Raw genomic sequence first — 27,512 nt, forward strand, 5'->3', positions numbered from 1 at the left:
GGGTTCGGCTTTGATAATTAAAGTTCATTGCTTTTCCATTGCTGCCTTTTTTTCTAAATTTATTTATAGTGTAATTTAATTTGGCATGGTGGGGACAAAAAATAAAGTGCACTTACGGATCTAATTGATGCTGGTTGCTTCTCGGTCCTGCAGCCTCAGCATTTTCTCCCTCTCCAACCAATGTAGTTAACTATAGGCGGGAGGGGCAGGGGGGTGGAGTGTCGTGGAAGATAGAGAGGAGGGAGAGAGGCGAAGGGAGCGGCGGGCAAAGGGAAGAGAGAAAGGAAATAAGGAGGTTATCGTGTGGGGGGGTGGTGGTGGGGGTTTGGTGGCAAATTTGATTTCTTCTCAATCCATTGTTAGCTCGTGGCTTTGAGAGCAGTGAAAGCAGAGTCCATTTTCTCGTTACTGTTGTGAGGGAGATTAGCAGAGGGCTAGGCTTGTTTCTATTTGAGGAATAATGACGAGTGTGTCTCTACACAGACCCCACTGCACTCTTTCAGCAGGACCCACATTAGCCCCCCCCCCTCTTCTCTGGTAAAGCATGTGATGGTTTGTTCTGTTTTCATCCAACAGATAGAGTCGGACAGCAGAGCGGGTTTGCGCTGGAGCTGTTGCTCGGCACTCAGAATGTAGATAATATAACAAGTGAATGTCAAACCTTTGGGGGTATCCAGGCACAAGAGCTCCGCTGCTGAGGAACACCTTACTGTAGCAACCATGTTATCCTTATTATGTGCTTGCTTAGCCTGGATCCCTCCCTAGACAACGTGGTCTCATGTATTCCTGGCGTAATACGCTATATTTTAGCAATGTTTCTTAATAAAAATGTGTTTTGATGATATCAATGTCGAGATATGTGTGTTTCAGTTTCAATATTTTCATTCATGGTTAAAAAAAAAAAACCGCTAATATGTTTTCTAAACCCTATTTTCACAAGCCTAATCTAAACCAGGAAGAACCATACAGAGAACTACAAATTTAATGGCGTTTCTGTACGTGTGTGTGTGTTGTTCCAATCTTTTGTAGTTCTAATGAGTTTTCACTATTATGTGAGATTGCGACCGTGAACCTTGCATGCTTCGCTTTGTTTTTTTGGTGTGAGAAAAACACCTGTTTATTCAGATTTAGTTTTTAATAAAACGGTAAAATCTAGTTTTTTCAAGGTTTTGACCCTACTCAGTGGCGCCCCCCCCCCCATAGTTTTGCATTGGGCTATGGTAGTGGAGTTCAAGACAATTCCGAAGAGAGAGAAGCGCATAGGTCATGTGTCCCAAGCCTCCTGACTCACAATTTAGTGGAATTCATACGTATTATAGTGCATTACTTTTAGTAGCATTTCCTACGAAATTGTGATGAGACCAGCCTGCCCTAGATGGTACAAAGGGGAAAAGGGATTGCCTCACATTGGTCAGAAAGTGCGAGCTCCCTTGCATACTTTCCTCTTATTTTTAGCATCTTTACTTTTCGCAGCTATGGGGGAACCTCCCAACTGACCTGGAAGTAAGGATGCTTTTGACACCTTTGTTCATTAAGAGGAATTGGGAGCAGGAAGGCAGCCTTTCATGGGCTCCCTTGACAACAGCGGTGTACCTGGAACGTGCCACGGAGAGGCAGCTTTACAAAGCTTCTGTGGCCCCACTTCTCCGCTCACAATAATTCACTCTGGTCCTGGCGGAGTAAAGGTGTCAGCCGATGCGTTCACACCACCAGGTTCATCGGAATCGAGATATTGAACGATGAAAGGAAAACACCAGGGGGGATGGGGGAGGACAAGAGGCTCTTTTAATGACTGGAGTGTGATGGGGATGCTGTTAATGAGGAGGGCTGGGATGAGACGCTATGCCTTCCCACGTAGAGACAGACAAGCCTGGGAGGAGCCTGATGAACAACTCGGCTCAGCTCGTGCGGTGCAGATAGGACCGAGCGAAGCCAGGCAGAGCTCTGCAGACCACAGGAGTGAGGGATGAATGGAGTTTGACTGTGAGGCAGGCAAAGATGGCATTGCGAATGAGCAGCGCCTCTCTTTCGTTCCCCCTTCCTCCTTCTCCCTGAGAGACGGTGGCAGCTCTCTGGTGAAGATCAGAACGGTGGGAGATGGAAAGTGAGCGGGAGTAGGAGAAATGGGGAGCAGAGAGAAGACAGTGGCCCCAGGAGGGTACATCTCCAGTCAGTAATTCCACTGGGGCTCTCCGCACAGCTCTTAAGTTTCCATCTCCAGATGAAAAATAAATAACCTCTTCAGACGGCCTCCCTCTCCTCTGAGAGAAAAAAGGGAGCTTTCCCAAGGGCAGTGTTCACTTTCCATGTAGTCATCTCTCTGTCTCCATGCTTTAACTCAATCTTTCTTCAAAGATTGTCTCATGAACACTCTATATATGTATGATAGATGCAGATGACCGTCCACGTTTTCACGTTGCATGTGGAAAGATGAAAGAGTACTTCAAATATTAATTAACTCACTCTAGGAACAGTGCCATGAACACAAGTACCAGTAAGACTACAGAGCAAAGAACATTTCTTAATTCATATGTTTGTTCATTAACCCGAATGGCTTTTGAAGTATAATTTTGTTTGTTTTACCAAAATTTATAAACAGGCTATTTTGTTTATTTTGTTTCCCACTGAAACACTTTCATCACTTCACCTCGGAGGTTATGTTTTCAGAGCTGCTTGTTTAGCAGGATTATGCAAAATCTCCCGAACTGATTTTCTAGAAACTTGTTGGAGTAGGGGACATGGGTCAGAAGAGAACCCATTGAATTCAGTCCCGAATCTGGACAAACAGGACAATCCACATTCACTTTCTTTAACAATGCGACACAAGACAACGACCATCACAGACTTTGCAGGAAAGATTCAGGCATATTAATATGACTGATATGTGTCTGCAACTTGATGCCGATTAAAATAATAATCTGGATCTGTAGATCTAAATGCGCTGACTGTGTACGCGCTCTATCGAGTGCCATTCTCGTCTTCAATGTGACTTACTTTACATTGAAGTATTAGATGCACCCCCCCGTGGCTCGTGTCTGCTACAAGCCCTGCTTTATCAGCGTTTGTCACCATACTGCTTTGTACATGGAATAAAGGACATTAACTTATCTCGTCATGCATTTGCTCCCTGTGCAAGCACGACTGGCAGAGCGTTGCAGCCACCTCCGCCAGACAGACACCGGAGCTAAAGGCTAGCCCGGCGCAAGACTGCCCTGGAAAGCACTGTAGGACCGATGGCCTCGTCAAGAGACTCGTGGCCGATTGTGCGTGACGAGTGCTCCCCGCTATCTGATCCGTCTCCTGGGCTCACGCGAGCGGCAGAGCAGAGGGCAGAGGAGAGGATGGCCCTCGCGTGTGTGTGTCTGTGTTTATTTGTCCACTCTGCACTCCTAACACAAATCATTCATTATAAGTCAGCGCAATCATTGCTTAATAAAAGCTTTCCATGGCCTGCTGGCACGAGACAGTCACTGTCACGCTCTGACGGTTAACATGTTAATATTATAAACTGTGTGGACAGCAAATACAAACATTTGCCACTTCTGAATGTCTATTAAGACATAAAATGCACAGACGCTCGTATCCTATTCCTCTATCAGCCTCTGCCCGTGTTTAGCATGATAATGTCCAGCATTATAATCTGGCCTTCATTTTACCTCCTTCCACTGGTTATATGTCAGCATTCCCTTTGTTAACTCTGCTATCAGCTTCGACTCCTGATACCTGTAATGAAAGCTCTGCTCAGCGCTGATATCGTTTGGTAAATCCGCTTAGGATCCCGAGCGCTCAGCACAACTGGGAGCGGGCTAGAAACTCTCCTATATGCTCACTCTCTCCATCGCTGTAGCCTGATGACAAGTCTTTTTATGGGATTCTGCACATCGCAGGGAAACGCGTCCCCATGAATTTTCAGAGAGCTGAGGGGAGGATGTGTAAACAGACATGTGTGCACTAAGAGGTTGTTGTAGTGGTGTGTGTACTGGGATCTTCCAGATAGCATTAACTCTTTACATGTGTTTCATGTTTCAGGGATGTGTGCATACTGTGTAGACAGTGGTGTAGACACAAATGAGCATTCACATGTAAAACAAACACTGAGGACTCAAACCCTGGAGCTGTCTCTAGAGAATGTAATGTTACACTATGCTATTTTGAAGTAATACATGAAGGAAAAAAAATTTCAAAACTGTATCTTCTTGATATGTTGCTGCAGATATCTATTAACTGCAGCAACATTAATTTAAACATTTATCGTAAATAATGCGATTTCTTATTGGCATTTCAATAAGTAAGCACATGGGCAGGGTTAGGTATAGGGTTAGGTATAGCTTTAGAGTAAGGGTTGGTACGTTATTTAGGTTAGGTATTAGGTTTAGGTATGGCAGACAAGGCCATGGAGTCACTGAAATTAAAAAGTTGTACCTATTTGTGAGTGCAAACATGTGAAGTAATGGTTTTGTACTCTATTCATGAGGATTTAATATTGCCTTGTTACAAGTGGGACTATTTGGCTGTTGAGCTTTATTTATCCAAGCACGGAAAACACCAGAGAACAAAACTCATGCTCTAGGATTACAGACATCCAAAGTAAATTATACCAGAGGATAACTCATTTCAATATCCTCCCTCTCAATTGTAGCACCAGTTAAAAAACTCAATATATAGCTAAAATGGAAAAAACGTCTTCTTCCAGTGTGCATCTGTCCTCTGAGACAGTTTAGACGGACATTGACACCATACTAAAGGTCAGGGGGACAAGATTTGGGATTGTGATGTGCAACATGAATATGTAAAGCTAATTTTGAAAACATTATTGCCAAGCAAAAGGTCAAGAGGGTTCATCTCAATGAACCTTAATCATCCCTTGGAGACCATGAATATCTGCTGGTTATTAAATGTCAGGGCAGTCAGCCACCAGGATATTGAGCCAAATGATCAATCAAGGGTTGTCATTGTCAACGGCAAACATTTTTAGTGTTAGATTTTTTTTTTTTTTTCTGTTTTGGAATTAATAGCATCGGTAGATATTTTATCATAAAGCAGCTTAATGCAACTGAACCAAGGAGTCAGTTCCTGCATGGATCAGCAGAAGCCCTCTATTTAATTCCTGAAGAAAAATCTAGTTCTCGAGTTCGAGGGAGGTTTCGGCACGAAAGGGTGATATAGGGGCGATCCAATCAGAGGTGAAGTCGGGGGCAGGCTCTTCCACTTCAGCTGATTCTCGACAATAACACACCCAGAGACTCACCATGGTGTCCATCACACTTTGGAATGAGATGAATTATAATCCCGGAAGTACTCTCCTTCTGACTGTCCTTTCTCCTTCATTAGTGTCTCACCAGCTTCGCTCACATATCACACTCATTTCCCCAAAGAATTCTATTTTCCTCTTCACCTCTCCTTACCTTCTTTAGCCCTATTCCTCGACTCCACGCTCTCTCACATTACACTGTCCTCTTCCCTTTACTACATATTCAGTCGTATTCCCTGTTATCCGGGAGTGATCATGTCTCTCTATAGTTTTTTCCTTTGTTGCTTGATAATAAAGAAGAACTGGAAGCCGTCAGTTGTACTTTGCTTCCTATCGAACGATCTTAATTGATTTGCATTACATGTGCTGATTGGCTTAGTGTGTTCCGCGTGACGCGTCACCCTGTGTTAGCATGGCTTCCTTTTCCCATGCATTTTTTCCTTCAGGGGCTTTTGCCAGCCTTTCATACGAGAGCCACACATTGCAGGGGAGAGATTTCATATTAGTCATTTACTTCTCTCCCGCTCTCTGGCGAGAAACATGCAGGCGGGCGTCTTTCATTTCTCCTGCTTTTCCTCAAACTGCCTGTCGCTTGACATTTCCCCCCCGCCTCCTGAGTGTGGGTTATGCGTCCCTATTTACCTCCCTCTGAATATTCCCCTCCTCCCATCATCGTCATCGTGTTCTTCCCCCAACGACCATAAACATCTCGGTGTAATTCTCTCATCCCTAATAACAGGGGCCTCGCCAAAACAGATCATAATGTCTTCAAAGACTCGCTCGAAATGTTTTGATGGGGCCAAACCAATTACCTCTCGCATCACGACGAACTGACAGCCGACGACGTATGTCGGTGAAAACCCCAAACGACAGGAGGGCGACTGTGAATCCATTTCGCAAGCAGATGAGTAGAGGGAAGGTTTCCTTGTCAGAGGTAATTAATCAAGGCAACATGACGAGACCGAGCCGAAGAGCCGAGGCAATAAAACTCTTCAGTCAATCCTCCTTCTCGGCTCTTCCCGTTTTTGTTTTTCCCTCCACCGGCCTTTTCTCCCCCTCCCTTGTAAAATATCTCAACCCATCTCCTCCTGCTTCGAAATCTCTTTGGACTCCAAATGCTAATTCAGTCAGCCTCTTAATCAGACATATTAATTCCATATCTCCCCTGATTGCACTAATTCCACTCCGCGATGTGTTTCCCGGCGGCATCCCTCTGGTGCAGCAGAATTTTAAACCGGCGGTGCTGAACCGCGACGTCTGCGAAGGCCTTTTCTTTTGAACAAATGTGTTGACAACCACCGCGTGGCAGGGATAATGTGTAGGGCACGGCTCTACGCACGCTGTAGTCTGTGTTCTATTATGTTTTGCTGTTATCCTTCAGACCTACAGCCTTTCAATTCCATCTGACTTGTAGACAGCCGTGTTTTGTGTCAGTCTGAAACGGAGCACATGTAGCTCTCCTATTAAAATGAGCAGACTTCATCTTGTGCCAGTTTGCCAATTCCAGCAAAGAAGAAGAAAAAAACAAATCTGGCAAAAATGTCCTGCTGTCTGTGAATCACTTTGGCTAAATGACACATTACTGCGGGAAATCTGTATATTTTAAGAAAGCCTGATTGTCTATGGTAGTTTATTATTTACAGTCTATTCATTACACATGCATTCCTGTACAATTACACACACAAGCGCACAGAGATAAACAGAATATGCCAGAAAAGCCCGTAAGCGCTTATATTGTCAGACCACAAACGGAGTACATGGCTGAGACGTGAATTAATTAAAATCATATTAAAGTACGCTTTCTTCTGATTTAATTTAAGTCACAGATCATGTAATTGGGAGCATTACAAAACTGCTTTCTTTGTTTCAGATAATTGTATTCCATCTAAATGCCTCCTTTAGAGTCTGTTCATTTATTTAATCTTGCCTTTATTTCGATTTTCTTTATATGGCTTTGAATCCCTGTTTGCATTTGCATCATGTCGAAGGAAAACCTCTAAACCTTTTAAACCTCTTGATATGATCTCTATGCCACAGACCAATCTATCTATCCATCTATCCATCCATCCATCCAACTATCCATCTATCCATCTATCCATCCATCTATCTGTCCATCTTTTCCTTGTTGCCCACTGGCTGGTCCCTCAGTGCTGTGGCCGAGCGAGGGCCCTCTACAGAGATGGATTTACTATTAGATAATGACGAATGGCAGGCGCAGCTGAGCTGATTTCAGCACTTACTGCTCCTGTGGGAGCCTCCACTCACCACGCTGCAAACCGCACCGACCATCCTCTCCCGAGATCGAACGAGCAGCCGTGCATCCGATTGATTCTGCCTGACATGCATTTCTGGTCATTTCCAGCCGTTGATGTAGTGTGACCCGCGGGGTCAAGATATGCTGCGAACTGGAGGAGGGCGCATTGACACACAGCCGTGATTTGTTGGACGCCTTCTCTTTCGGAGCAGGACTTTATCTCTGTGAGTTCATGGGAGATAAAAACGAGAGGTAAAAAATGGCTGAGTAGATCTTTGATGTCCTTCAGACCACCGGAGATAGGACTCGGGGTTTATTCTCCTGACTGATGTTGACGATGCAATGAGATAGTAACTGCTGACCTGTGGTCTATGCAAATCACAAGGTGACAGAGACAGAGACGTGTTCCTGGAAATGCGCTTGCTGTGACGTAAACTCTTCTGCCAATTGCTAAAACCTCATGTTTGTGAAGTTTGCGTTTTGTCTGATTTCCATCTTGAACGGCACAATGGACAGCAAGGACCAATCTGCTGTTTCTCTGCATTGGGACTGACTCTCCATTAGTAGCAGTGTATGTTTCTGAAAAATATTATGTTGGTGGAACCGATTGAATGATATTTGCAGCATCAACAATTATCATTGCTGTAAAAGGCTTTACACTGTTTGTGTGTGTGCGTGTGCGTGTGCGTGTGCGCGTGCGTGTGCGTGTGCGCTTGGAAGGTGTGGCAATTGATGTGGTTGATAATAACAACAATGATAAGGATTATCTGCAAAGACAATATCCATCATCTTTTGCATGTATAATTTGTCATTCTTAGGGAACTCAAGTGGAAGAGCCTTCCACACCTTACTCCACTTCACTTCATGTTTTGATTATGTCACTTGCATCAACCGCTCACCATGTCCATGTGTACACATTAAGCCAAACAGCTTTGATTTAGACAAACAACTTATTGTCTAATACCATTTTATGTGCATGTAGTGTATGAACACTGTAGACATGAGACTTAAAAACTGAGGTTGGCCCAGTCACCGATTCCCCTGTAAACACTTGAACAATCTTGTAACCAATGTTGTGTGTCTATCCACAGCCCGATAATGGCCTATTCCACAGAGCGCCATTGTTTTCCAAGAACAAAAAAAACCAACAACATTGTCAGTGAGCCTCACTGCTGCAGAGGGTGACACGTCCCCTCACTTAGATTAATGTGGGCCCCGGAGTTTATTTTGGGTGAAACTCTGATGCATTGCCCTTCTACTCTCCTATTTACTCTCTACTATTATAAACTCCTCTACTGTTTGACATAAAGCATTTAAGTTTATTTAAAGTATAGAAAACAAGTTTTTATTTAAAGATTTACATCCTCGGTAGGAACACATGGGGATCAGGCTTTGTGCATAAACATGCTGGAAGTGTTGGGAGGTAATGAGGCACAGATCAATGCAGTGCTGGTTCTGTTTTCTGATTGGGATTTATTGACAAAAATAAAAAACTGAAAATCACCAGCGTTATCCCGGGGGACTCTTCACCCAACCTCAGCAAAAATACTTGAAGTTTTATGTCCTGAATACATAAAATTGTCTGTGGACTGTTTCCACAAATGACAAGAGAATTGTCTCTGGGTTGTTTTGTTTGAACCCGACCGACTGCTTCCAGAGACAACCGTCGTTTAAGCCTTCTTTACCGACCTCGAGTCTATTTGTCATCAGATGCACATTAGATCGGCAGAGATGTGTTTGCAGTGTTTACGGCCATTAGCCGCTGGTCATGTGGACGTAATGGAAGCTCAATGTGGAAACAGAGACGTCCAAAACCGTTATCTTAAAACAAAGTCTGGGCTCATGATCGGCCCACAAAGCCATGTTCCCCTGGATCAAACACACACTTATTTGCACTCGCAGTTCCTGCTCTGCGCTAATGGATGGCAGGCGAGCTGGAGAGCTTTATCTCCATTTGCTTTTGTCCCCATAATTTATTCAGCAGGGACCATCGTCTGTGTTGTGCGTGCACGTACGTATATATCTGTGTGCACAGGCTGTGTGTGTGCACGTGTCGGTGAGGCTTTATGGCTTCGACTGTCCCCTTGTCCCTGGGGGAATGAGCTCTTTCCGAACTTACAATAGCAGACTGCAAAGCCCCTCTTGTTAGATAGAGGTTCTCAGAGGCCCTAAAATATCAGCATCAGCAGAGTGCTGAGGAAATGGTTGAAAGGAAAACTAACAGGATGACTCAATGATTATTTAGAAACAGTAAAGAGAATTTTGAATTAGATGTACTTTGTCCTGGGGGTTTAAAGATTGCATTTTTTGGTAGAGGAGTAGATACATCATAATCTTTCCAAAACAGTGCATTATTTATGCGCTGTACTCCGCAGAGAAACAGAAAGTGCCCTACAAACTGCATCAGTGTAAACGTGTTATCTATTTTAGAGTCTTCATACATTCCTCCTCTTGTCTTTCCAGGGCCTGACTTACGGTGGATTGGTTGTTAACATGAGGATGATCAGGACGCCTTGGAACTGGGATTGAATTGGCAGGTAAGAGCCGAATGAACCGAAAACCAGATTCTCCTTCTTCCCTGGTGAACAGGACTCGTGCAGACACTCTTGTGTTCTCAGATTAAAAGAAAGACATAAAAAAGCACTTATCCAAAATCCAAACTCAGATTCATAGCCTCTGAGGTAAATATAAAATACTCTAAACAAATTATATTAAGCCATTTTACGAGGGTTACCGTTTATTAAGAGCCACAGATAAAAAATGAACTACGCACCTGCGTCTTCCAGCCGGAGTTTTCTCATACGAACGGACCCCTTCAGCCCAAATAAATCATCCACATTATCTCAGCAAACTACTGCTGGTACACTTCTTAAAATGAGGGAACACGCCACAGTGCAGAGGTGTCTAATACAAGCGGATTGGAAACTATAAATCACCAATGTTTTTTTCTGTCATAGCTCCGTATATACTGGGATTTCCCTTCAGCCCAATGTTATTGTGAAGAAGAGGTGGGGAAAGTTTATCCAATGAACTGCTACTACAACTATTTAATTAGTCAATGAATGTCCATTTAGAGTTATCATCACATGTGATCAGATTATAAGTATAAAAAGGGGTGACTGCTGCCTCTGTGGATCTCGAAGGTGACAGCACCCATATCTGGATATTTTCCTCCACCAAGGTTAAGATTTCATCTGCATTTGTTTGACTTTAGTGAGCAGGACTATTTAGTGGGTTGTGATATGGGTCAGGAGAGAACTCATTAAACTCCGGTGTGGATCCTGATCAGGGGACGGATCCAGGTATTTATTTGTTTTCAGCTTCTGTAACACTGTGATGCTGTTATTTCATCATTTTGGTCGATCTCTCGTAGAAAAATTCATGGATCTTGCTATTCTAGTTTGGCTTTATTTTTTTACACTGAGAGGAAGTGAAGCCATCTCATTGTGAAAAGGGGGATTTCTCCCCTACATTAACAATTTTTAGTCATTTGATTATTATCTGCACTTTGAATGTCAATCAGGCAGAGGGCTTCATGATCAGGTCTCTTGGAATGGAGTGCACTGCATTGGTTACATGCAGTGTAAAGTTATCGTGCATTTATCTCAAGTAGGTATGTATATATGGATAGAATCATCAGGTCCGCAGAATCCCGACTTAATCTTGTGTTCATTATGTTCATTGTGGTTTCTTCACTTAACTTTCTGCTTAATTTTGTTCTTTTTAGCGTTTTTTTTTTTTTTTTTGAAAATCTTTGTTTATAAACAAAAGCACCTTTTATCTCCCACCTACTCCATTATCTTCAGTATCCCTTTGTTTCAAGTCCCCCCCCCCCCCCACACCCCTATATGGGTTTGCAGTACTACAGTCATGCACCTTTATGTACAGTCACTGGGGACAACATACAGCTACACCCTTAATTAACATATAGGGGTTAAGTTGCCCAGTTTCACACGGGCTACCCTCCAAAGTCTGCTCCAGTTCTTCTCTGTTAGAACACAAGTCTTTTTTGGAGGTTGCTCTATGAGGGGCACTTGATCCTCACTTCCTTCGCCTGTTTTACGATCACGCAGAGCAATTATTGAATCTAACGACTCCCACAAGATGAGTAACCACACATCCACAACGGTGATCAACAGGATTGTGGGAACCCGTCGGACTCTCTCACACGTAAACACAGCCCACAGGAAAAAAACAACTACTATTAAAACATATTTTCAAAATTTGTGTTCCTCTTTGTGTATTTAGCCTTGATTATGAGTTGTTTGAGAGCGACGTGCCTGCTCTGTTGAAACTGTGTTTTATCCAAGGCCACGACTGTGTATGGTGATTCTGTGAGAGAGTAGAAAACTGTCTGAGCTGATTTATTGTTGAGGCCATAGCTTTGAGATTTTTAGCTTTAATTTGAAGTTCTATTAGTGTTCTGCGTGTTGCAGATATATACGCTGCAGTCATCCAGATGTGGTGGAGATTCACATATACACCCAATAAACCTGCAGCTGTATCATTAGTATTGTCGAGTGCAGTGGACTTTAACAATTTGGAACGTGTTTTACAAAAAAATACAAACGAAACTTTATTCAGAGGAATTTGGTTTTCCGACTGTATTGGATTGATCGAAACGGGCGGAGAGGGAGCGACTCTGTGTTATCGACTTCACCCAATCGCAGCGCAGGCCTGAAAGAGGAGCAGCGTGCGGTTACAGCGATGTCGGAGAAAGTCTGCAGAGAAAATGGAAAGAAAAAAAAAATAATATAAAGTTATGGAAGTGGAAAAATAAGAACTTTATGACTCACAGCAGTGTTTTCTGCCCACCTCTGCTCACATTGTAAGAAGTCTATTTTCACCTTGGTGTCAGGCGATTGTGTGTTTTTCTCCTCTTTCTCCAAAGAGGGCGGCCGGCGTGGTCACACAGTTGCGCCTCTGGTGTGAACAGCTGCAGCTCATGTGTGTAACTTCCACCACACGTCTGCTTCACTGGTTTGGTGTGAACCACTGTCACAGTGTCAGGAAGCTTCCACTCGCAGACACTGCTCCTCTACCCTGATTATACTGTTTGTGTTTGTCGGCCATATGCTGTCATAATCTCTGCATCTATTATCCTCGCCACAATAAATCACTCTGGAGTTTTTCCTCTTCTTGTGCTGCTGTGCATTAGACTCTCTTTGTTAGCTCCGTCCTGTTGCTTTGAAAACTCCCATATAAAAGTGATGATAGTGAGACGTCTTTAGAAGCCTAATGGCTTTCAACTTATTTGATATGACTCGCATGAAGAGTTGCTTTTGTGATTCACTTACTTCAAAGCTCCTTTTCATGTGGTGTTTTCTCTTATTTGATCCTCCCTGTGTATCCGTCCCAGTGGGATGGGATAATATTCTTCCTGGAAATTATTTTAAATTTGTTCAATTGAATCATATATTTGTTTTTATTTCTTGTAAAATGCAGTCTTTTCCTTCGGCAACACATTTCTGAAAAGTGCTAGTCTCATCCACCTGCCTTTGTGTGGGCGCTGGTGGTAAATAGGGTAAATGTGATTTACAGATACTTCTGTGCACAGAGGAACGTTTGTTTCCTGGATACCAGCTTCACGGTTCTTTACTTTAATTTCGGCATCATTTAATTACAGAATAATGTGATGGATTAAAAAACAAGGACAGTCAGAGAGAGTTTAATATCCTGTGTTCCATTACAGCTGCAGAAAGTGATATTGCTGGTTAAGATGAGTATCACTCTCCATTCTCTGGGTTTCAGTGGAGACACGCATCCATTTAATGAGCTCATACTTTTAATGAACATAATTTTGAGTATTATCACCAGTTGATGTTTGTTGACAGGATGTAAGACAATGGGAAATTCTAGTTATACAATCATTGGTGGCACTAATAAATTGTGAGAAGAGGATTATCTTACCCAGAATAATTATGGAAGTAATACTGTAGTACACATTATTATATATTATTATAAACTAGTATAATATGTTAATATTTTTGTGTATTACTCCACTTGCTGATTGTTGTAAGGATGGAAAACGCTAACAGGCTGTAATGAGATGCTGGTGAGGGTCTTTCAATACCTGCACCAACCCGACCCTTTATGAAAGTCAATCTGCAACACCTGACCCGTAACAATATAAAGTTGAATGCGGTTAACTGGGTTAAACCGTCTGTATTAATTTATAAAGTAATAGGATGGATTCTGTCAAACTCTGCTGTTGGCAGCTGCCTCACACTGCGGGGCAACCTTCCTTCAGGTCATTAGATCCATGCAGCCTCATGAAGGCAGCACGACTCGCACGTTAATTAATCCACAGCCTCAGCCTCGACTCTTTAATCCGGGGGCGTCGCGGAGATTCATTCAGTTTTCTGCTGTGTTTTATCTTTTAGAAATGCCTCAACGCTCACACTGTCCCCTCAACTTCTCAGATGTGATCGGACAATTTAAACCTTAAAAAGCTTTAGACTGACGGCATCATATAAATAAGTTCATCGTGTTGTGTTTTTTAACATCAGGCTGCTCTTCAACCCCCCCCCCCCCTTCATCCCCTGCAGACTTTCACCCTCTCTAAGCATGATGACTTGGCCCCGACTATGAATACAATTATAGTCTATATCAGGAGGTGATAAAGGTGTACATTAGTAAGTGATGGAAAGATGATGCAACAGGTCGGATCCTACTTTCTTGTGCAAATATGAATCGGTAAGAGAAAGACGGTGGCTGTTGCTGTGAATAAAACTCGTCTGATCTTAGAGAGTTTTCATACGAATTCCACAATTCATTAAAAATAATTGGGCAAACCACTGTTCTCTGTATCTCTTTAGAGACGTGCAGAGCCAAACACACAACAAACACACACATACAACAGACTTCCAAGCCAAAAATATCCAAAATGAAGATTATTTTTGTATCAATTTTAATTACCTAATACCTAAGATACTAAATATTAATCAAATAATTATTCATACATTAATGTAAGAACTTATTCAGAAATCCCTGTCTTTCAGGCTGTAGCTTGTATATCTCGAGAACCGTTTCTTGTCGGCTCCACACTTGGCACGTGAAGTGTTAAAGGAGCCGCATGTTGAATTTGGAGCGATTTGGACAATATCAAAAATGTTTGAATAATTAGACTCTGTAGCAGCAGCGGCGGCCGGCTGCAGAGACTCATCAGCTTCAGTATTTCGATCATGATCTGTGGAGCTTAGCTGAACTTCTGATAAACAGGTGAACAGCGCTTTGTGCAGCAGCGCAATTTGATTCTCTGTTAATACTGATCTGTTACACAACCTGCGGGTCAAACCCCCCGACTACCATTGTAAAAGGCATCCAACCCATTTTATTTGACATTTGACTCCACTTATTGCTTTTCACGCTGTCACCTTCTCCGGGCTGAGGCTCTGTGCTGCTGACCTTCAGTCTCCACTGATGTTGACACGCGTACACCGACACATCAATCAGGGAGACATTACAACCACGTGTCCTTGAACATTTCAACACCGAGCCGATCTTAAAAGTCATATGTTCAGAGCAGCAGAACAGAAGGTGTAGTGTTGATCCAGTTCTGCTCTTTTAACTCACTGACACACTGCGCTGATGTAATGCTTCTCTCAACGTAAAACCACAGCTATTGATTTTTGTAAATCAGCCCCGTGGTTCTCCGTCTGGATCCAGCCCATCCGAACGGATTAGGATTTGAACTTGAAAGCCAGACAAATTAATTCACACACACAATCTTAGCAGACACTTCTTTTTAGCATATCCAACACTGCAGCCAATCGTTCTATTTTGCTCTACTCCGCGAGATAGCATCAGTGCGCCCCCTATCTCCTCCTTATCTCACGTGTTCTCTTGAGCTCGGACTCACTCGTAGGAGGGGGGGCCGCTGCCTGGACGTCCGGGTTCACAGCCTCCCAGTGACCCCCCCCCCCCCCCCGCACGGCTCGGTCAGACTCGGGAGTGATGCATGCTCACCCTGACCTGTCCCAGACACCGCGGACTGAGAGCAACATCAAGGTGGCGACTCTCTCATGCATCCCTGCATCCTTGAAGAGAAGTCAGCAGCCATTTTCTGCCCCCCCGGCCTCTGTGAAATGTTTGCAGAGTGACGAATGGTTTTATCAATGCCTCTTGTCACCTCGAGTCCTCACCACCGCCGACACGCTGCTCACTTTACACAGCTTGTGAAAGTTGGCACATGCTGAAAGTACACGCCACTGACGCACATATATGAATAAAGGTGAGAAAAACCAAGTATAGGAAGGACTAAACACGCATAAGATCTATTTTATTTTTATAATAAATCATCAGAAGAACCAATGACCTGATTCATACTGGACACTTCTTTGTTACTGGACGGGATGGGAAAATGTGTGAACATTTGTGCATAGTGTCAAAATGAATGTTCAAGAGTGAGTGTCTGCACCAGATCATGCAAAGAAAGATTAGATGAGAGAAGAGATACTTTACTGATTGCACTCCAGGGAAAAAAACAGGGAATGAAATAACCTTAAAATTTGAATTAAATACAAATGTATAGCCTTTCAGTACGGATGCAAATGTAATTTAGATGCACTCCCGTAAAGTGTAGTAGAGCAGGATGATTGCACGAGGACGTATGCTCATCCACGTGTCCCTGCACAGGGTTTTTCAAGGCACTGGACAAGCTCCTGATTGGGCACTTTTCTCCAAAAAAGCCAAATGACTGCGGCTCTTTCATCAGATATAATGTGTTGCTGCCAGGGGGGTCGTCCTCAGTTTGAGGAGGAAGAGGAGGCCAGTGGCTCCTTCTGTGTACAACTGTCACACACCTTAGTTCAGAACTAGAGATTCATCAATATGTACTGCAAGAAATCGTTTGCATTGAAAAGCACAAGGGGGGGGGTGAAAATAGAAATCGACAGGTAATCCTTTACTACCATTCACAACATGAACTCAACCCAAACACAGTGGAAGTAATGGAGCACTCGAAGTTCAGTCTCTGGATTTCTGACTCATTCTCTGCAGTTTTCATTCAATATGGATCAGCTCAACATTCACTCACACAAAGTAAAAGCTCCATTTCAAATAACATTTGCTTGCCGTTACTGCACTTAGATTGTTTGACTTTGACTTTTCAGATTTATTAAGAGTTAAAAGGAAATTATTTGCCAGTAAGAAACTTACACTAGTGTGTTTTGTGAATTTTACTCCTCCATTGCACATAGAGCGAGAAAGGATTTTTCCTTGCGATAAGAAATATTTGCTGTCTAATATTCAAACCGTGGAAAATTGACAATATTTGCACTGTCATAGTTTAGCTGATGGGGGAAGGGGGAGATGATACAAATTAAATTCCTTTGAAACACTTTTCATCTTAGATGTAGAAATCCAAGCCGAGTGTTAAGTGTCCCTGTTGCCCGTGACCTTCAGCTGTAGTCTCCACTGTCAAAAGATAAGTTACTGTGTAAATACAAAATGGCAAAACAAATTAAAATCCATTCAGATGATTTGAATATTCCCAACGAGGTCCCTCCTTACCTTGTGCGTCTCGTCACTGTTGTAATCCTGACAACAGTTCATTGCAAATCATCGCGGAGGCGTGACATGTTTTCCGTTTGAGAGCTACTGAATGCAAAACATGTAATTACTGAGTAATGCCCAAACGGATCATTACTCCCGTTTGTATCCAAATGATTATTTTTTCTCTAACAACCTTTAAAAATCCAAATTCCAAAGTTCACGAAAGGTTTTTAAATCAGCACAGTCCAATAAACACGGCACTCGGTGTATTGAGTGTGGTGAATTTGGACTGCGTACCATGTATCTGCAACATTCTTCTGACTGGAGACTCTGGTTGTGTGTCTCTCTCGTTTCTCGCCCCCACGTTTCCCAGCAAGCTGTAAGCCGTCCAGCAAAGGTTATTACACTGCACCACGACAGAACCTGAGATGCACTCTAATGTGTGGACTGGATTTTTTGCATTGTGGATTAAGGAAGGAAACGTTGCCGAATATTACGGGATTAAAAATCACTGAGTTTATAAAGGGATCCGTTTTACCCATTTACTCTGATGTATTCGATTTCCACTGTTCCCATAAAGTAGTGTCTGTTATGAAAACACAGGGATTAATGTAAATTTGAAAACACATTTAACTGGACATGGCTTTCAGCATCCCGGTCTTATCTAAATATAATAATGTAATAATAATACACAGAGACTATACTGCACCACCACTTCAAGCCCACTCTGTACATTTAGCATTCATGTACATACACTCTGATGTTCTGGGAATGCCCCCCAGTCTAAATTGTGATTAAAAGACAATATCTACAATTATACAGATGGAATAACCTTTGTTAAACCATGGCCACCAGTTGGATCATAATGGTATTCAATGGCAGAACCCAGTACAGGACTAACAGTGGCCCAAAAGACCTTGAAACATTACTTTGACCCTCAACTACCATAACTACCGTTTTACATCGAACTCTCTACTGCTTGATTAAATTATGCGAAACCCCCACACCATTACTTCCTCGAATAGAAGAATGGTTTTAAAATGATGGATGTCTGAATTTTGATTAATCATTTCATGAATATATCGCTAACATTTGAATTATTCAACCACAGTTGTAATTAGTGTTTCTATGGTAACTTCTGTGCTTTCTTATTGATCAGTAATTTTTTTGAACTTGGAAACATCTCTATATCCCAATGCACCACCGTCCCCCAGTTATCCTCAAAAATATAGGACTTATATTTTAAAACAATAGTGTTTTATCTCGCATTCCTGGAATTGACAATGTTTTATGGGCTGTTTCATTTCTACAGGCTTCCCTGATTCCTTTTCTTCCAACAATTGCTTGTTAAGAGCAGTGTTTGGGAGATGAATCAAATTTGTCTCAGCAGCTTGTTATGGATGAGATAGACAAGCTGTGAGTGTGAGGATATCGGGCTGTGGGCAGGGGAGCAGCTGTCAGTTTGTCACACTGGGCTAGTTAGCACCAAAGTCCTCGGCCTGTCTGTTTCACTCAGCCGGTTAAAACAAGAGACACCGAAAACAGCTACAACGCGACCATCAGCTCGCAGTTAAGAGCAGATCTCTTTTCTCTGCACTCTCTGCTTTCTCGCTGACTGTGACCGGACTCTCAGTGGAGTGGAGTGAATGGAATTGAAATATATTTCAACAGTTTTAAAGCTGCCGCAGCTCGAGCACAGTAAGAGTTCGTTTTTTTTCTACAGTGACACCACAACTCCAAGTATCAGTTTTGGCAGCCCAATATGTTTTAGGTTTATTACATATGTCCACCATAGTATCTATTACACCCAAATGTAAATTGCACTGTTACCTGATGCATCTCAAGAACTGATCATTCAATCTTCTGCAGTGTTGAAACACCTGCAAGAAATAATGATCATAAAAACTCAGCTTGCTTAACAAATGTAGGCGGTTGGTGCAATGTGTAAAGATCAAGAGGTGGCCTGCAAGTGCAACAACTATTAATTGTGTGTGTGTGTGTGTGTGTGTGTGTGTTTTCCCAGTTGCTTTCTGCTTTGTTACTGAAGTCTAACTAAAGAAATACGTTTTCTGCTTGGAGCTGGACGAGGTCATTTGAAATGAATTACTTTAGTTGTAAAGGACATTACTGTACGTAGCAAGTATTATAGAGACAAATAAATGAAGTAAAGTTGAAAATTAAATTAAACCAATTAAAAAATGAACTAAATAAATGCAAGTCTGCTGCTGTCAGTAAAAACAGTTAACCAGTGATATTTCTGCATAAATTCCCCAGTGGGGGAACCAGTGCAGGTACATCTTATCTTATATGTCACTGTTTATCTTGAGCTGCATTAGTACAGCTCAAGATAAACAGTGACAAAGCAAGGCAAGCAAAATACGAGGAAGAGGCAAAAAATAAATAAAAGACTCGCAGAATACTTCCTTTAATTAGTCTGCTCATTGCACTGTTCTGCATGTTAATTCTGTGTGGCTGCAGAGAGAGAGAGAGAGAGAGAGAAAGAAGGAGAGAGGGGGGGAGTGAGGAGAAGGCTTGAAATGCTCGTGGTGGGTTTCCCTCCCACACTGGAATCCATAAAGGATTCTGGTTTATATTTGGAGCTGTTGCAAGATTGCTGGTATTATGAAGAAGTGACCTGATTTGATTTATATCTCATTAATCTCCCTCCCTCTCTCTCTCTCTCTCTTTCTCAAGAATAGCATACGAGCCAAGCTGCCTCTGTCACACACGTCTCTCACTGTACAATCTCCTCAATCATCATCCTTCTCCCTACATGCCGCACAGAAAGCCAAAGCCTCTGTCAGTCACTCTCCAGTAACAAAAGTTCATAATCAGCGGGCACTCAAGCATCAACTGACTGAAGGAAGCATCGGCTCCCTCTCCCTCCTCACCTCGTGAAGCTTGTGTTTGGGAGAGCTTAAGACGGGAAATGTTTGTTGACCATGGAAAGAGAGCAGAAGATAATCACCAGCAGCTACATCAGAACTATTTTAGAGGACTTAGACTTTTGCCCCACTAGAATTTCGTGTAGTCCTGCTGAATAATTCATTCTGCCTCTTCTGGCTGATTTAAAATGCAAAAATACGATGCAGGCTGGAGAGTTACAGCGCCCCCGTGAAAAGGGCTGAGACTAGGACCCGGTGGAGATTGCTGTAGATCACACTGTGTGCACTGGTGAAACCGGCTGCAGACTTGTAGCTGTGCACTCGAGCAGAAAAAAGAATGGTTGGACGAAACATGGGACTGGCACAAGCTTAATGTCTTATTTAAAATACACCGGTGGTGAAATGAAGGTGGGGTTAATCACAGCTCAGTCAGGGTCAGGTGATTATTTATCAGGTTCCTCTTAATGCAGATATTATTTACATTTAAACCTGGCTGACTTTTTATAAATAAACATCCTGAAATGCTTTTTTGTCCTTTGTTGTGATGGACAAGGCAGATGTCATTCTCTTTGTCAGCTCCAATCACAACACTATTTCTTGAATTTATACTCATTCAAAATGTTAGGATTGATATGATTCATGTATGAATTAAAAATGATTTACAGAATAGTCAAAGCCTTTTTGTCATTTAAGAGATTTAAGTAATCTGTTGTTAGATGCAGCTGTAAGAAGAGATGAACACTGGTGGTTGCACAGGAGAGCTGAACAATATCCAGCCGGGCAGCTGCTGTATTTATGAGTATTGATTAGTTGTGTCATGCAAAAAAGATGGGCTTCTTGTTTCTATGGCTGCCAATGCTAATTCCCATTGGCGTCCTTTAAGTGGTCTGATGGCAGATCCTCAGGGAGGGTTTGTGGGATGAGGAGTGAAGGGGTCGGTGGATGTGACTACACACTGATGTAATAAGTAGTGCACCACATATGATTCCTGTCCATGGGCCTATACAGTTCATTCATACCAGGCCTTTTAACTTTGTCACTGCATTTAAAATGTATGCTGTGTTTTCAACATATAACATACTTGTGAGGTGTGTTTCACAAGTAAAGGTCAAATGAGATGTGTTGAAATCAGCATACATACATGTGTAATGATGTTGCCAATAAATACATAATCTCATTAGACAACAGTGAGTCTATTCCAATCAAAATTATCTCAGGTATAAATATACTTTTTTCTCTATTGTTTGCTTGTTTTGTTCTTTCTTTTGCTGATGACAACCAATTTAACATTCCTCCGCTCGCAAGCAACTAATGTGACTAGCTGGAATTTTATAATCACTTGACAAGACGTGTGTCTTTTTGTGTATGTAGCCATGGACCAAATTCCTCCTAATGAACATTCTCAGTTGGAATTATCTCATTTACAAAAAACAGAATTCATTTCAGAATGGTTGCAGCTTGTCTTCCAGCCTTCTTATCTGGGTCATGATTACCGTCTCCCTACCAGAGATGGCTGGCAGTTGATAATATGTTTTCCCCCAATAGTTTGGGGGAAAAAAACACATTCTATCCTTAATCTCATTCTCCTTATCTCTCATTCATCTCATTCCTTCACCGCACCACGTAAATCCAATTTTGATGCTTTCATTGTCAGTCCGAGGACATATTGTTTTGCTCTGTAAATCAACTTCATCTTTTCTGCTGCCACAGTTTTGATTCCGTTTTGCTGATTCATTGTTTATGTATTTTCAAGGTTTGAGCCGTTGAAAAGGAGGAAGAGTAAACAGCCAGATACAGAGATGTCTTATCTGAGAGAAGGTTATTTACTAATCATGAGTTTGCAGGATAGATTGTATTTGATCAAGTTTTTGATATAACTTCACCGTGAAATATCTGTGTCTGACAAATTAGAGAGAAAAAAAAATCCTACGTACCCTAGATTGTAATTTATTAAATTGTTTCATGCAAAGGTTTTAATTTCCAACAAATTAAACCCGTAATTTGAAATGGGATTTGAGCCTCGCGTTTGATCCCTGTCACATTTGTCTGGTCCCCAGGAGGAAAATACTTTCTTTCACCAGCCTCCAGCTCTGGCTGCTTGGAAATTTGAATTTTGTAATTGAAGAATTTATGGAGTCATTATCAAGCAATTAATCAGTAGTTACAGCAATAGCTTGACGTTCACAAGTGAAGAGCTTTCTTTTGCAGATTAATCTGTGTCAAACATACTGTATAGAGGCAGAAAACACTGTAATCCCACAACCTCAGTAGTGTTACTTCTGTTCTGTTCCTAAACCAGCTGCCGAGTTTAAGCGGTGACACTGTTAAAAATATTTCAAAGTGAGGTTGCAAAATCTTTTTTTGTTTTTTTGTGTGAAAGTGGGTCAGCACCATAGGTGTCTTGCTGCTGGAGCTCACTGGAATGACACTCCGCCACGAGAGAAATGGAACATTCGCATTTACATTATATGGTAGCAATTCAAATGAATATTTGAAACACTTGAAACCATTAAATGTTGCGGATGGCTGCTAGTAGCTTATGTCAGCATTGTAGCCTTTAACCTGATTCTACTAATTTAATGTTGACTAATGAAGATGAAAATACTTCACCCATGGTATTGTCTTTTACTTCTTGCTGACAGCAGCATAAAATCCTCTAGGTGAGGAAATCATTCATAAAGTAATTTCAACATTTAATAAAGTAACCTGTTATAGTTACAGTAACAGTGGTTTATAACTTTTTAAAGTAACAACTTGTGACAGACATCCACTTGCATCATAGCTCAACTCTTAAACACGTGGCACTGTCCTGTCAGGACATTGTCACATATTATTATGACAGATCAAACTTGAAAAGGGATTCTGATCTATTTACAGCAAGTGACATACATGCATCGTAACACTGCACGGTTGTATTAATTTCTGTTATTAGTTTATGAGCCCTCAGAGCCTGGGTCTCTTATGATTATTTTGTTTCTTTATAGGAAATGGAGATGAGAAGCCATAAATCAAATTTGGAAAAGTACTGTAGATATTTGTAGGTCAACAAAACATGTGAACTATGAATAAAGTATGAAATACAGTTCGATTACAGCCGTGGAACTTGGCTGATTCTCTCCCTGAACCTCTTCCCTCTCCCACTGAATCCAGTCCCTGCTTCCCAGTTACAGTAACTATCAAATATAGGATAGAATGTAAAAAACAAGATGGTTTCATAGAAAAGATAAATAATATAATAAAAACATGCAACTTATTGTAATCAGCATTCACCTAGCTCAATAATTAAAGTGAATGCAATTATTTACTTAGTATTCTGGGATATAATTTGTTCTCAAATGTCTGTTTCCTCAAACAAATCCCCCCCGTTTCATTTTGCCTTGCTCGTTTCACATTCCTCTAGCACACATGCCTTTGAGGAACTGTGACTTGTAATCAGACTCTTCCAGATATCTAAACTTGATGGAAGGACTGGTGGGTGGCATCCTGACGAGGGTCCGTATTATCAACGTCCCCCCCGTCTCAAATATAAATCACAGAACAAAGCAGTCATAGCTGCTTGTCTTCCCTCCCTCCTTCCTTCCCTCCTCCTCCTCCTGCAGAGGTGCTGCGCAGAAGTTGCCGGCTTCATTGTGATTTTGTTTTATGTGACTGGGATTGAGAGTGCAAGGACAGTGCACCCGGAAAACAGAATGCGATACAAGGCACTCAATCAAGATGCAACTTTGTGTGCACGGGTCCAGGGTATATGTGTGTGATTATTATAGGCTACGACAGATACTGTACAGTCATAAACAGAGTTTGATATGAGGCACTCAATCAAGAGGCAACTTTCTGTGTATCGGTGGACAGTGCTTCTTTCTATGCAACAACAGATACACACGTCTAAGGAATATTGTTTGGTGAAAACTTCTCTGGGATTGCAATCTGCTGCATACAATTTTTTATACTTTTAAACCATTTCATATTAGAGATATATATTCGATTGACTTATGTATCTCCTCTCTCTTCTGTCTCTCGTTTTCTTCCAGTGGGCCCAAATCCTCTTTCCAAAGAGTGGAAGACCAGTCAACGAATTATGAATGTTAAACAAGATGACCTCCTATCAGCAGCAGCAGATGATGCGAGGTCCTAGGTGGAACCGGGCCTTGTCCGACCCTTTGCTCGTGCTGCTTCTGGCCCTCCAGCTGCTGGTGGTGGCAGGGCTTGTACGCGCTCAGACGTGCCCCTCCGTCTGCTCCTGCAGTAACCAGTTCAGCAAAGTCATCTGCACCCGCCGAGGCCTGCGGGACGTCCCCGATGGCATCTCGACAAACACACGCTACCTGAATCTGCAGGAAAATCTCATTCAGGTCATAAAGGTGGACAGCTTCAAGCATCTGAGACACCTGGAGATCCTGCAGCTGAGCAAAAACCACATACGCAAAATTGAGCTGGGTGCCTTCAATGGACTGGCCAGCCTCAACACCCTGGAGCTTTTTGATAACCGCCTCACCACCATCCCAAACGGGGCATTTGAGTACCTGTCCAAACTAAAGGAGCTTTGGCTGAGGAATAACCCTGTGGAGAGCATTCCCTCCTATGCTTTCAACAGAGTGCCCTCATTACGGCGGCTGGACCTCGGGGAGCTCAAGCGGCTCACCTACATTTCTGAGGGGGCCTTTGAAGGGCTGAGCAATCTACGCTACTTAAATCTGGGAATGTGCAATCTGAAAGAAATTCCCAACCTTATACCCCTGGTGAAGCTGGATGAACTGGAGATGTCGGGGAACCAGCTATCTGTCATCCGGCCTGGCTCTTTTAAAGGACTCATCCATTTGCAAAAGCTGTGGATGATGCATGCCCAGATCCAGATCATAGAAAGGAACTCTTTTGATGACCTGCAGTCGCTAGTGGAGCTCAATCTAGCCCACAACAACCTCACCCTGTTGCCCCACGATCTCTTCACTCCTCTACATCACCTGGAGAGGGTGCACTTGCACCACAACCCCTGGAATTGTAACTGTGACATTCTCTGGCTGAGCTGGTGGCTCAAAGAGATGGTGCCAGCAAACACTAGCTGCTGTGCCCGCTGCAGCTCCCCCACCCACCACAAGGGCCGGTACATTGGCGAGCTGGACCAGAACTACTTTCACTGTTATGCTCCTGTTATTGTGGAGCCTCCCACAGACCTAAACGTGACCGAGGGGAGCGCTGCAGAGTTGAAATGCAGGGCCAGCTCTCTGACCTCGGTGAGCTGGATTACGCCGAACGGCTCCATCATGACACACGGAGCGTACAAGATCCGAATCTCGGTGCTGAACGACGGCACGCTGAACTTCACTAACGTCACCATGCAGGACACAGGCACATACACGTGTATGGTCAGTAATTCTGCCGGGAACACGACAGCCTCCGCCACGCTTAACGTGTCCTCGACGGAGAACAGCAGCTTCAGCTACTTCACCACGGTCACAGTGGAGACCATAGAGACGCTGCAAAATGAAGGCTTCACCACCAGCGTGCAACAGAAGGTAGGCCCCACCCCCTCCGCTGGCGCGTGGGAGTCCGTTTCAGCCACGTCCACGACAACCACCACACAGCGGACCACGCTCTACACCCGCGCCACGGAGAGGACGTACACGATCCCCGTCACGGAGCTGGGCGGGGACGGCCTCCTCAACGGCTTGGACGAGGTGATGAAGACGACCAAGATCATCATCGGCTGCTTCGTCGCGATCACGCTAATGGCCGCCGTCATGCTAATTATCTTCTACAAGATGCGCAAGCAGCACCACCAGCAGAACCACCACGCACCCCAACGCACCATCGAGATCATTAACGTGGACGAGGACTGCGTAACGGGGGGCCAGGGCATGGAGGGCCACCTGACTCTGCCTCCCCTTGAGCATGAGCACCTCAACCACTATAACACCTACAAGAGTGCGTACAACCACGCCACTATGAACTCCATACACAGCTCCGCGCACGAACCTTTGTTAATCCGGGCCAGCTCTAAAGACAATGTACAAGAGACCCAAATCTAATACTTTTTTCCTTTTGCAAAATGAGACATTATAAAACTGATGGAATTACATAAAAACTTGACTGACAGGACATTACTGATGACTGGATGTGAGGATTACGGCTCAAACGATGGAGAAACAGACTCGCGTTTTGGCAAATCAGTGGCTTGTGGTGTTTGTTCATTGACTTTTGGGATTAGGGTATGTCTACTGTTTCAAAAAGTGTCTTTACAAAACAGAAGTTATTTATTTAAGAAAAAAATATTGTGGTTAACTCAAGAAAAACTGTATTCTGCGATTATGTTTTTCAGCACTTACCTCATGTCTTTCTTTTCTCCCTCTCATTTCATGGGTTTGGTTTACTAATATGCTTTGAAATGCTTTGGAGGCATCAGTCAAAGAAGATGTTGAGCCCCCCCCCCCCCTGTAAACGGCAGACTTCAGGATCAGATGAGACAGAAAACCTAATTTTCCCCACGTGTGACAGGAATCTAGAGCACGCTAGTGATTTTCTCCAGCTGTGAATTAAGTGATGAAATCTTTATGTTGATCTGTAACTAAGTTGATTTGAACACTTGTTCATTATTTTCTCGGTGATTGCCGGAACGGTCGGTGACAAAATTTGGTCATAATTCACGACTTAATTATGTATCTCTAACATCTTAGGCACTCTGCACTGCCATCTGTAGACTGATGATCCTTAATGAGTGGAATACGTCCTGATTCTGCTAATGTGCAGGTCAAGGCTCACTATAAAAAGCATATTTAATTCAAATTAAATTCTATAGATAAACTATGAAAGAAACATTTGTCTTTGTTTTCCTAATGGATTTGCAAAGTACCAATTTATCCCCCATGTCCACTTGTTTTCACTCAAGTCCCAAGCATCTCAGAGACCTGATAACAAAAAGGAAAAAGTCCCTTATTGTATTTAGACCAATTCTGATCTCTGGGGGTCATGATACTGGAGCAGCACTAATGGGTTCTTTAGAATTAACAGGATTGTTATTAAAAATATAAACAAAGATGTAAAAATCTAAAGTCATGGAAAATAATAGTAACTTCTGGATAAAGGTTCACTGCCTTTGAATATACCAAGTGTATAATGGCCTCCCCTTTACTTAGGATGCTTTGAAACTGCTGCATGTGAAGATGATCGCTTTGAAGCCACCTTTTTCATGCTGGGGACCCCTTACCTCTTCCGCAGCACTGCAGGACAGAGTGCTGTCAGAAGCAGGCCGGTGAGCCGGAGAAGGAGCCTAAACCCTTTATACAGCTGTCCGAGCACATTGCCTGTCATCTGTGTGCCACAGTTCGGCATGGGCAGCGCCTGGTGGTCCCAGATTCACACCCTGCCCCTGCCAACCACAGGACTTGGCCCCCGAGCGGGAGGGCTTATGCTGCAAAAAGATTTGGGGGTGAATGTGTGGGATCGGGCATCAACCAGATGTGTGGGTTGCATCTGTCCCCCCCCTCCCCTCCCTTAGCGACAACAAGATTTCCATTCGAATTGATGTGCCCATGGGTTTTGAATTGGACACAGGTCCGCAGGCGCCCATACCTTGGAAACCATTTCAAAGTCCCCCTCCATCAGAACGGTGCCAGGCGGCAGAAATGCAGAGGTT

At 42.9% G+C, this 27,512-nt stretch overlaps 1 protein-coding gene across 1 annotated transcript in view; it reads left to right on the plus strand.

Moving 5' to 3' along the window:
* Positions 1-26,278, plus strand: part of lrrc4ca (leucine rich repeat containing 4C, genome duplicate a) — a 44,554-nt gene extending 18,276 nt beyond the window's left edge. Inside the window, exons 2-3 of the mRNA XM_062390303.1 lie at positions 9,969-10,042; positions 23,914-26,278. Coding sequence (XP_062246287.1) covers positions 23,965-25,908 — 1,944 coding nt within the window. The 5' untranslated portion in view covers positions 9,969-10,042; positions 23,914-23,964 and the 3' untranslated portion in view covers positions 25,909-26,278. The remainder of the gene's footprint in view (positions 1-9,968; positions 10,043-23,913) is intronic.
* Positions 26,279-27,512: the final 1,234 nt, after the last annotated feature.

This window comes from Platichthys flesus, chromosome 6 (genome assembly GCF_949316205.1).
Source record: "Platichthys flesus chromosome 6, fPlaFle2.1, whole genome shotgun sequence".
In the NCBI taxonomy this organism is placed as follows: Eukaryota; Metazoa; Chordata; class Actinopteri; order Pleuronectiformes; family Pleuronectidae; genus Platichthys; species Platichthys flesus.